The sequence below is a fragment of the Phasianus colchicus genome, chromosome 1, assembly GCF_987193195.1.
Source record: "Phasianus colchicus chromosome 1, bPhaCol1.hap1.1, whole genome shotgun sequence".
Classification (NCBI taxonomy): domain Eukaryota; kingdom Metazoa; phylum Chordata; class Aves; order Galliformes; family Phasianidae; genus Phasianus; species Phasianus colchicus.
In genome coordinates this window covers 110,129,739-110,142,211 of record NC_143436.1, presented here as the reverse complement: position 1 = coordinate 110,142,211, position 12,473 = coordinate 110,129,739, and the positions used below count along the sequence as shown (strand labels likewise).

The following is a 12,473-nucleotide window of genomic DNA, read 5'->3' as shown; positions in this document are numbered from 1 at the left end:
CTGGACTTATTTTTCTTCCCGAAATAAACCTCTCTGTGTAGAATTTAAACAAACAAACAACAACAACAACAGAAGTAAAATAAAATCCTATATTATTAGATAACACATTCCATGATTGTATGGTTTTTTAAAGCCCTTCTTTGAGATGCAGAGCCTCTGTACCTGCTTACATTGTGTTACTCTAATTACAAACTGCAACTCTTCTAGTGTGTACATTTCTTATAGTGAATTACCATGTCACTCTACTGTGTTAAATTAAGGTGGCTTCAATTCTTTATATTATATTTCAGATACCTCTTGGATGCTGTTTTGTAATTGCGATATGTACCCGAATACCCTTCTTTTTTTCATACCCTTCTTTTTTTTCATTCCTCACATTTTCCTTACAGATCCTTTTCTTTTTAGTAAGAAGTATGGGTATTCATATCTCTATATGCATTTGCAGTGAGCAGACCTAGTAGGCTTTTCTTGCTTCTAGACTCTGTCAACAAAATCTTCAGAATGCTCTAGCCTGCATCTTCCCTCCTCCAGTGTGAGGAAGCAGAACACATTAACAACTTGCAGATATTTTAAATGCTGCAAATTTTTGTGTCTTTCAGGACCTAGATTTCTCATCACATCCACGGGAGCCTTGTATATTTTAGACGTACAGAATGAAGATGGACTGTACAACTACCGATGTATCACAAGGCACAGATACACTGGAGAAACACGACAAAGCAACAGTGCAAGACTTTTTGTATCAGGTACTGCCTTATAAATATTGTGTTGAAATAAGTACTGTATATGCCTATCTCTAGTGTGCTGAACTGGCAAAGCATGATCTTGTGCCCATATGCACCAGCAACCAAGTTTTCTATCAAATGGAAGGTAAATTGGACCACTGTGAGGTTATTGCTTCTCTCGGTTTTAAAATCCTTTTCTTTTTCTGTTTTCCTACTGTTAGTAGGTATTTCCAGAGGGCAGGTTGTGTACGGCTTCACTTTGGCACTTAGTACAGTGAATTTTAGTAGGGTTAGAGTGCTTTGTGAAAGGACTGTGGATGGGATTTATCCCATTAAAGGTAGACATTCACTGTGAAAGTATCTAGTCCCCTTAGCCTCCCTTTTGAAACAGAAGGGGATGCACAGGCACACAGACACTTTAAGTGGTAATGTGTCTGGCCTGCTTCAGCTGCCCATATTGGGGTGAGATGAATCACCCCATGATGCCTATCTCTCTCTGTTAACCACAGCTGGAGCTCAGGTCATTTAGCTCAGCTGTAGGTATTTCTGCTGCAGGCATCTCAGGTTAGCTGAGGTGCATTTCAGCCTTCCTTTTCATTTCAAATGCTCCTTCCTCAGTGCAAATAGTGTTTTCTCCTGCTGCCAGGAGTCTCCAGCCTAAAGAGAAATGTGACTAGGCCCAGGACACTCAGGGTGCTGCAGATAAACAGGAGGGCTGGTGGGAGGCAAATGGCCTAGTGCAACAGGAAAATTTGAAGGTAACTGAGGGGTTTTCATATTTTCTTCTAAATTTAAATCATCTACCGATTGTTGTATGTGTGAAGAAGGATCACCCTGTCCCTCCCATAGCAAAACACTTGAGTTGTCAATATGATATTTCTTCAATTTTCCCTTCTCCTCATTTTTTCTTAGTGAGAGAAGGTGCCATTTGTGGGTGAGGTGAGAAGGAGAAGCAGCCCCTAGGCATGAGTTTGCAACTTACTCTCAAATACATCTGTATAGAAATAGCTTTTCTCTCCATCTTCCACATCTGCTAGATGCCTGTGACAGGTATTTGCATATTTTCATTCTCTGATCCACAAAGTCAGCTGACAGTATACTCTCTCCTCTCTCTTTTCCATTATAGAAGACAAGTTCACCATCATACTGAATGCCTCACAGAGGTTTTTCTCCTTTTCACTATAACTAAATCCTACTGCTCTGCCAGAATATCACAGCATCACAGAATTTTAGGGATTGGAAGGGACCTCTGGACATCATTAAGGCCAATCACCTGCTGAAGTAGGTTCCCTAAAATAGCTAGCACTGGAAATTATCCAGGTGGTTTTTTAGAATCTCCAGAGAAGGAGACTCCACAACCTCTCTGGGCAGCTTGTTCCAGTGTTCTGAGACCCTCAAAGTAAATTTTTTTCTTGTCACAAGTTCAGATTGAACTTCCTATACTCCAGTTTGAGCTCACTGTCCTATGGCTGGCTGCCAATGAAGAGAGCCTGGCCCCAGCCACTTGGCTCCCACCCATTAGATATTTACAAGCATTGATAAGATCCCGTCAGCCCTCTCTTCCCTAGTCTGAACAGTCCCAGATCTCTCACCCCATCCTCCCAAGGGAGGTGCTCCAGAACCCCTAATCGTATTCGTGGCCCTCCATTGGAGTTTGTCTAGGAGGTTCCCTGTCTTTCTTGAACTGAGGACCTTCATAACCTAACGCTGCAGCATTCTCCTTTTGATGTTATCCTCTTATTTTTTAGTCTTTTTATCAGAAAACAAACAAACCCGGCAATTAGGTCTCAATTCTCTATTCTCTGCTTGAGAGCCCTAAGGGAGTCAGAGGTGAGCACAAGGACTTGTATAAGTAATATACCTCCTGCCCTCCTCCAGTATGAACGTTGCCAAAATATTTTGGAGTCTTCTGAACACATAAATTAGTACTTAAAGATGCTAATGCTAAAAATAGTGTGATTGATCAGGTTAGAATCACTTACCATTCAGATCCTTTCTTCCTTGATTTCTGTCTCCGGTGGCCAAAACTCTGGCTTTTCCTTTTCGCAGTCAGATAAAGAATTATTTTATTTTATTTTATTTTATTTTATTTTATTTTATTTTATTTTATTTTATTTTATTTTATTTTATTTTATTTTATTTTATTTTTCTGCACAGTAGTCTTCCTGCTTTGGTCTTATAAGAATAGGCAGGATCCTGTCCTTCTAGCTGGCTCCATAATATGGTCTGCTTCTGTATGAAATCATACTAAGGCTGAGCCAGTGGTAACATAAATAAAATTAGGCTTGTACCATGGTTACCATAGGAAAATTTTAGTTATTTCACTGAACAAAAGGAAAAAACTGAAAGCTCAGTATTGTTTATAATTCATAATAAGCACTCTAAAAGACTTGCCCTCTCCGGACTTGCCTCTTCTGGTCCCTTCAACAGACAAAAACAAAATAAGAAATGTTACCTGTGTACAATAGCTGCCTTTTTGAATTCTGTGGGATTAATTGTTCTCCATTAGAGCTATCCTGAGCTCTGTACAGCAATTATGAGCAGAATTTGACTCTTAATACTTCTCTAACACTTTTTGTTTGGTTATCTTCAGTGGAATTTATTATGTTTTAAATTAGCGAGTCCTTAAAGAACTGAGATCAGAGAATCCATGAACATAGTGGACCTTGTGGAAGGTCCACTTGCACAAGACTTAAATTTTTCCCTGCTTTTACAGCCATAAATATTCTTAGCTTAATTGGAGATTAAATCTTTTTGTGGGTATTGATTTTATTCTTTTGGCCATATTTTCTAGTGAAGTATTAAGCTTATTGACTGTTTGAAAGAGTGAAGAAGGGAATGTGTATATAAGAGAAAATACAAATCTGGATGATTAGTATGCCTATGTCTAAAGCAGAATTCTAAATTGCATTAGCAGTAAGAACATATCTTTGAAATCATGTGGTCTTTCAAAATAAAATCTAGGACAAATAATGTGCTAAAGAATATTCCCCTAATGCCCATTATAGTGTGCATTTCCAAAAATAATTTTGTCCAGCCATGAATTCCAGCTTCTGAACTCTTGAATTCCTTCTAACCTTCCATCCTCAAAAAACAAAACAAAACAAAACAAAAACAAAACAAAACAAAACAAAAAAACAAAACCAAAAACAAACAAACAAAAAAAAACAACCCCACAATATTGAAAGCATAATGAATTTCTTGCTTTGTCCTTATGAAAAGATGCAAAGGAGAACATTTTAGCATGCATAACAGTATTTTGCCTCATTTTTTTCCCCTTTGTCCTTGTCAGAAGTCATTTGCTGCTGAGTGTTGAAGCACAGTAAAAAAAATCATTCAATACAGTCCATATCAGATATTGTAATTGGGATATGTTACTTCAGCATTTGCCTCACTGGAGATAATTGTATATGAATCCTGGTGTTTCTTTAGTGCTTTTTTTCTTTTTATTTACTAAACTAGAATATATGTTATGTATGAGTTCTAACCAGAAGTCTCTTCCGTGGACATCCTAAAGAGATGTTTTAATCATCTATTTAAGTATATAAGAAGATAGTGTAAGAAAGCAAGTCACCTGAGTTACGTTTTGTGCTTCTCTTAATATATGTGAAATATCTTCTCCATAAAATCCATCTCAAAGCTTTGAAAGAATGTACACAAATGTCAGTTCAGCTTTTCTGCAAATGGGGATTCAGTCTGGCTTACTCCTGCTCAGGTTCAGTTTATGAAGGAAAAAAACAAAATGATATTAATTTGGAAAAGATGACCTGAGGATGGGTGGGTTTCTCTTGAAAGGGAAGAAATGGTAGTTGCAGAGAGAGGACATGCTTCCCAAGGCAGCTACTGCCATTGCCCCCCACCTCCAGAGGCAGCTTTCCTGGCCTTCCTGGCTTCTGCCTAGGGATGGGAGCCAGGCATGCTGCTTTGCTGTCACCACCAGCTTCTCATTCAAGGTATAGACACACTTTACCTGGGCCTGGCATTGACGCAAGTGTGGTTCTCTGCAGAAAACTAGGAAACTGTCAACACGTGATGTTTGTTAGCCACATCTTTTCCTCAGTATTACCTTAGTTTTTCCCCTGGTGACCTCTACCCTGTTTTGAAGTCCATGTGGTATTTCATATATTCATACTTAAGAGTTTGCAAATGGGACCACATATGTCCTCCATACAGTCTTTTGAAGTTAAAAACATGTTGGGATAATACAACAGTACTGGGAGTTTTGAGTAGTAATGTACAGGCAATAACTCTAAAAGTCAGTTTTACTTTTTCATTATTTAATTGTGATTTTCAACTAAAGAAGCTGTCTTTATGTAGATGTATTCTTCCTAACAGCCAGAGCTGTAATTCCACGCGTACTTACATTTTTATGGAGTTAATTCCTCAGGCTACACAGAGAAATCTGTGCACTGAGAGCATAGATGCCTCATGATCCCAAAGGGGAAAAAGGAGCTGGCTAATCAATTAGTCAAATTGACATTGGCCTTTCCAATAGCATTCTGGCAGCATGTTGCTTCACTAAGCCAGACGTAAACAGCATGGCAAGCTAAAAAATAAATTCCTCCATGCCAAATATGAACCCAGTGGCTACTGATGCATGCAAATTCATCTGTTTAACTACTGGCTGACATATTTCTGATGAGACAGGCAGTAAGTTACTGTAAACTGAATGTGCTGTTGCCCTTAATGGCTCAACTACAGAACAGAAAAAAATCTGTGGTTATTCTTTAATTGAACTCAGCATTTGGAGTTATACTTAGCTATCCACATAAAATTTACTTAGCCCATTCATTTAGCATCAAAATTTGAGTTTCTGGATTGATACAATAACATGCATAGTGCCTCTAACTAATGCAGTACAGATATTTGGCTCACATGTGTATCCTCCCAGGTCTGTGGAAGATGCATGGGTGAAATGAGTTCATGTAGATACAGCTAAGATTTTAAACTAACTAGCTTAGGCTGCAATTATCCAGTATAGCTAGATTGCTCATTTAATCTCTTCATCTCCTGACAAGGATCTGTTGCATCTTCCTTGTGAGCAGTACCTGAGCCAGTTAAGTCAATGACCACTAAAAGGACAAAGTGTTTGCAGTCACGCATACATGTAAACAACTGTGCCTTAATTTAAAGCCTTCAGACAACCAAGAAATATGGGGAATGTGTTGGCTTCACTCTAATTGAGTAGTGGAAGGATAACTGTAGTAATTGGTCAGGCAACACATTTTTGGTGCTTCATTTTTCTCATAGTGGATATGAAGGATGACCAGAGAAATGGTTGCCACCTGGAAAAAATCCAATGGGAAGATTTCCTAGTAGTCATAAGGTGTGTTAATAGTATGTGCTGCTGGATCCCATCCATCACCATTGAGATATTTCAGGTTGATGACTGGGGCACGGTAGCAAGCTGTAGTACGTAAAACACTGGACTAGAGAGTCAAAAAGGCAGGAGAATAAATATTGACATAGTACTTAGTAAATGCAATAATTTGAATGTTCCCATTGAAAATCTCTGTTCTTTCAGATCCAGCGAATTCAGCTCCATCTATTCTAGATGGGTTTGACCACCGTAAAGCCATGGCAGGACAGCGAGTGGAGCTGCCTTGCAAAGCATCAGGGCACCCCACACCAAAGTATCGTTGGCTGAAGGACAACGTTCCCTGGGAGCCTGACAGCAGGTTTCGGCAGACGGTTACAGGTCTGCTGATAGAGAACACGCGTCCCTCAGACTCTGGCAACTATGTCTGTGAGGTGTGGAACAACTATGGTACTGCCGAGATGATAGGGCGACTATATGTAAAACGTAAGTTTTGGACTGACTGAAGCTCTTGCACTGCTTCTTGCCTGGACATTTGCATGTGGGAAGATGTTGCTATATCTTTTTGTACCTTCCATTTTGTTACTTTACCTTAGCAATGCTTAAACTTCTCAGAATTTTGCAACGTTAGAAATTAGACTCTAGGGAGATGAGTTAGTTGGACAATTGAGCGATCAGAAGTGCAAATAGATGCAATTTATAATGTAGCTATATAATTTATCACACAGAGGATATGTAATTTAGAATCTTCAATTGGATGCTTAAAAAGAAATTGCAAATGTTCTCATGAATAAAGCTACCAAATTCTTGTTGCCATGACTCATGCTGTTCAGTAATATTGAATACTCATACCTCCTCTTAGTTGAGTATTCATGTGTGAATATTCTGAATGTTTCACAAATTCTAGCAAAGATAATTATTACTCAGAAGCACTGCACTGGAAAAGTGTTATTCCTCTATTGTTAAAAAGAAATTATTTCCCAGAATAGAAATTACACTTTGTGAACTAACATTTCCACCTGTGTAGCACAGCTAGCAAACTGGAAAGAAAGAACAGTTCAGACCATTAAAATGTCTTCACCAATAATTACACGTGATGGATTTGGGCAGAATAAAACAAACATTAAAGATCAATAATTTAAGAGTTACAACTAATGAGCTTATGCTCATTAAAATTCAGTTTGTCGTGTATGACACAAAAGTAAGACTTTCAGAAACACATTGTGATGGAGTTGCTGGTAGTACTGAAAGTATCCTCAGATCCTAGTGATGTGTTTTTTGTATGGACTTACTGATCAGCCAGCAAGTAGATAGCCTTTTCATGAGGTTGGCAGGAAGAAAAACTTGGAGAAAACAGTGTTTATTCTTTTATGTAACGGAAGATACTCATCACTTTCTTTAGTCTCTAAGATGTTGGTGGTACTAATGGGCTGTTCACAGTTTTGAGCCTTTCAGACCTGCGTATAGTAAATATAGAGATGTCCAGTGACTTGTAACGTGCATATGATCACAGATTAGTTATTGCTCTGAACCCTTTTGGAGAAAAAGGCTATTGCATAAGAGTCTATGATCTGGAAGGATGGAAGTCATTGACATGTGTGTGTTTTTCCAGGCCTCTGTTCACAGTGGATCAGTAATTTTTGGCAATATATATTGGAGAAGCAGTAAAGATTTATTGCAACTTTTGTGTTATAAAATGTTCTGTAAAGTGAATGATTTTTTATGTAGGAATATACATGCATTTGTGTGTATGTACGTTGGCAAAAAAAAAAAGTAGAATAGTACATATTTATTATGAGAGATGACATCAGTGTTGATTATCCACAGCTGAAAAAGGAAATATGTTACACATTTTTTTCTTAGTGGTAGAGGTAGTATTGAACCTACACAAGAAGCAAATATGAATATATATTTCACCAAAGTCCATTATCTTTATAAAGATGTTAAACCAAAATATACAAAACATGAGATCAGCTCTGCATTCAGGAGTGTCGGTAACTTTTAGGAAATGGGATAAATATGTATGTTTATGACTTTTTTTTTCAACTTTTTTCATCCTCTTTTGTTGCAATATAAAACACATATTATTACCTAGGTTCTACTCCATTTTAAGACTGACTTGAAAATACTGAAGTCTTTCTGTGTGAAAGCAGAAAATTTAGTGAGCCCACACAAAGAAGCATTTACATGTGGATAGATCACACAGATGTTTATGACTGCATCTGGTGTTAACATTTTAGTATGTACCATCCACTGTTAAAAACAATTGTTCACATTAGATATTGTTAACTATGTTCCTTTTGGAGGAAATGAAACCAGAAGATGATATTCAGAAATGCATCTAATACACCAGTACGAAAGTCCACACTGAACTAATTCAAAGTAATATCCTACTCTTCCAAAAGATATAGTACTATTGATTGCCACTTAGCAGCAATGCTGTTACTCAATAGATCTGTTCCTTCCATTCATTTAGGCATAGTCTAGAGGACTATATCATATGTTAAGTAGGTTGATCCTTATGTTTTGTGTCATGGATGTTCATGGGGGAAATGCTTGTTCAGAGCAAGCACAATGATCTGTGAGGATTTTAAAATTTGTTTTATTGCTGGGTTGTTTTTTTTTTTTTTTTCCCAGAAGAGTATGGATGTGATTTTTGTTGTTTGTCTTATTTGAGAGTTAAGGTGTTACTCTCATGTAAATGTAGATGTATACTTAATGTTCTCTATTTTCTTTTCCCTCTCCCTTCTTTCGGTTTAAATCTGCAGAACCACTAAAAGCCACAATCAGCCCACGGAAAGTAAAAAGCAGTGTTGGTAGTCAAGTGTCCTTGTCCTGCAGTGTGACAGGAACCGAGGACCAGGAGCTCTCATGGTACCGTAATGGTGAAATCATTAACCCTGGTAACAATGTTCGGATCACTGGGATCAACCGGGAGAACCTTATCATGGATGGCATGGCTAAGAGTGATGGTGGAGCATACCAGTGCTTTGTGCGCAAGGACAAGATGTCCGCTCAAGACTATGTTCAAGTAATATTAGAAGGTGAGTCACTACCTGTTTAGTGATTCTAATCTCCGTGTTTTACATGTTGTCTTCGGCAACACTTCTGTAAAGTGAAGTACAGGAGGCTCTAAACAAGAGAAGAGGGTACCTTTGAGCTGTCAGCAGAGGTTATTGTGCCTCCCTACTCTGAAGAGAAGAAAACTGATGGAAGGTATTGATTTGAAAAATATATCCCTCCTGAACAGACTTCACGGTCCTTTTTTTTAGAGAGGATGGTGTTGATTTTTTTTTACTATCTTTTCAACAGGGCATGTGATAAGAGATCCCTATTCAGGACCAGACATTTCCTTCCTGTTATGGCATTTCTAGTTGGGTATATTGGCTGAAGATCTAGAGATCATATTAAGTACCTGACACAGTGTTCCACATGATAATCAAGCGGTTTGTACAGAGCCAGTTCCTTAATGAGAATGTAGTGCAGTTGTGGCATGGACACTATTTTTAGTCTTTACAGAAAAAAGAGGAGATTACCTGCCTGGACCAAGTTACCTCGGCAACCATCTCCTGTGACTAAGAAAGCCTAAAGAGCATATTGATAATCTATCACAATGTCGAGAAAGTGCAGGTTATCAGAGAGTAACAGCAGGAAAGATTTCAAAGACACCTGGGTCTTGCTGGGAAAATAGTGTCTGCTTTCATCTCCAAAAAAAGCTTGTCACTTGAATTTAAAAAAAAAAAAAAAGAAGAAGCGGAGTGGTGGCAGAGGTACATGGTGTGCACACTCAAAGATTTATTGGTCTGGTGACAGTTTTCTTTCAGGATAAAAAGCTTTTTTTCCTATTGCTGTTGTTTTGTTTTCTGAGAGATGACAGTATCTAATACACAGCAAAGGAAAGGAAGAGAGTCAGAGATGGAAATAAATAAATAAATAAATAAATAAAAACTTGTCACACAACTGATGGGACAGAAACAGGAGAGGAAGAAAGAGGAGAAAATTATGAAATCAAACCAAACAAAATGCCCTCTTCCTATGCTGAGGTCTTTCAGCAGTCTGAGAATGGTAGTGCCTTATGATTTTCACTATTTGGCAAGCAAAGGAATATTTCAGCACTATTTTTAATTTTACTGTGACTCAGCATGTTGTGGGAATGGCTTTGTATCTATCATGCCTGTTTTCTCAGAGCGATGTTGTACTGAAATTGCAATATAAGAATTATGATTTCCAAGGGTATTATTGTGGTTCGACCCCCCAAATACGAGGGTAAGCAGAGTGTCTGTAAGGAGGCAGTATATAGTACATAGTGTGCTCAAACAGAGCATGAGATTTGTTAATCCTATTCTGGCAACCTCTGGCCTGCATGAAACTGAAAGGAGTTGTCCATAAAGAGTTTCATGTACAAGATGTGTTTTCATGTGTCTTTGGCCCCTCACTAGGTAATGAATAGCTTTTTCCTTCTGTTTCTTGCAGATGCTAACACTGTAGGACAGTTAAGTTAGCTTACTTGCCTCTTGATTCTTTAAAACCAGACAGTAGCTAACAAAACTGTTGTCCAAACTTCTGGCATGCTTGCTGTGTTCTGCATGTTGCTCTTGACATGTGGCCTCTTGCACTTTTGCCCCCAATTACATTGAAATCCCTTATAGATACAGCTTTGAAAGTATAATTTTCAAGGGAAAGCATGCATTACATGATTTCAGAAGGAACTTTCTGACTAATAGCAGAGTGTCATCATTCCTAAATGTTATTCCTCTGAGCTCTCTGGGTAGGTGGTTATTTAATCCTGCTTCCTACTTAAAACCTCAAAGTTTGCGTCTCCATGCATTCTCTTTATTCATTTGCCTGGTAGAGGCTGAGTACATTGTGACACGGATAACAAGAAAAATTATTTGAACATTCTCATCGCATAAGGTTATTTATCTGCAACACAAAATGACAGAAAGAAATTGGCATCACTATTGTTACTTGCAGTCTCTATTCAGGAAAAGCTTAATTCAATACTTTTCTAAATGGGATATTGTGGGTCAGGACTAAACTGAATTGACACAGCTGTGTGAAATTAGCCTATGCAAGTTATGCCTGGCTCATTGACAAAATTCATCTTTAGCTTTTAAAGGAGTTGAAATGTACCAGGGAAAGAAAAATTCAAAGCATGTGAGGGGTTTGTTGCATGTCATTACTGATGAACTGTGTATGACTGATACCTCTCTGCAAGAACCTGACAGTTCATATAGCCCTGCAGAGCCCCCATCCTTCCATTCAGGTGCTTTTTCCTGAGTGGAAGTCACTATCATGTTTCTTAGCAGATGATAAAGAAACTGTTAGTAAGGAAAGAATTGCTTAAGTAATCTCCTACCAAAGTTTGTTTCCATCTCTCAATAAGTAAACTTATGTCCAGGAATATAGTTATTTACATGTCTTCTAAAAAAGATTTTGTCTTGTGACAAGCTTCAGGATAGAGGGAACAGCTTTAGAGTATGTAAGCATTCTTCTCTTCCTTTTCTCTCCCTTGGCAGATGGTACTCCCAAAATCATTTCTGCCTTCAGTGAGAAAGTGGTGAGTCCGGGCGAGCCAGTCTCCCTTATGTGCAATGTGAAGGGGACCCCCCTGCCTACCATCACTTGGACACTGGATGAAGATCCCATTGTGAAGGATGGCAGTCATCGTATCAGCCAGATTATCACCTCTGAAGGGAATGTGGTCAGTTACCTGAACATCTCTAACACTCAGGTCCGAGATGGTGGAGTTTATCGCTGTACTGCCAACAACTCTGCTGGAGTCGTCCTGTACCAGGCTCGAATAAACGTAAGAGGTGCTTGTCAAATCAGCTCCTCAAAAAAACACACATAACTCATTGTAGTGGAGAAAAAGATTGTTGCATGTGTTGAAAAGAGTCTTGGAATGCCAAAACCAACTTACTGTTTTCCCTCTCCTTTTCTTCCTTCCCTCTTTTTTCCCACCCTACCTTCCCAGACCCAGAAAGTGTATGATGTGGTTAAATTTTGGAAGAATTCTCTTTGTGTTCTGTAATCTCTTTTTTGTGTACTCATCATTACTAATTTACATTTTCTTTACTTTAATCCTGTTGTGCATGTTTTTTTCTTTTCCTTTTGTCCTTTACTTGTCCAGCATTGATTGTAATTATTCATGTATACTATCCTTTACCTTGCATTTCTAGCTTTACATGGCATAATACCCATCCTCATGGTATTATACTTCCTATATGTCAAAATAAATGCTAACTTTGTCAGTGTCTCATGTGTAACAGGATTTTAGCTTTGTATCAGTATTAGTATTTCACATTAATTAAATCATCCTCAGACTTTTAATTTGTAATGCCGCAAAGATTTTATCAGACAAGTGTTGGATAATGCAAACATATACCCCCTCATAATTAGTATGTATGCTGCAGGGTGAGGAAAAACTA

At 38.2% G+C, this 12,473-nt stretch overlaps 1 protein-coding gene across 2 annotated transcripts in view; it reads left to right on the top strand.

The window, feature by feature from the left end:
- The window catches only part of DSCAM (DS cell adhesion molecule), a 460,003-nt gene that overhangs the window by 281,866 nt on the left and 165,664 nt on the right, over nt 1-12,473 (top strand). For both annotated transcript variants that reach the window (XM_090122754.1, XM_031612462.2), the window contains 4 exons: nt 600-746; nt 6,250-6,528; nt 8,811-9,086; nt 11,562-11,858. In XM_090122754.1, the coding sequence (XP_089978880.1) occupies nt 600-746; nt 6,250-6,528; nt 8,811-9,086; nt 11,562-11,858 (999 nt within the window). The remainder of the gene's footprint in view (nt 1-599; nt 747-6,249; nt 6,529-8,810; nt 9,087-11,561; nt 11,859-12,473) is intronic.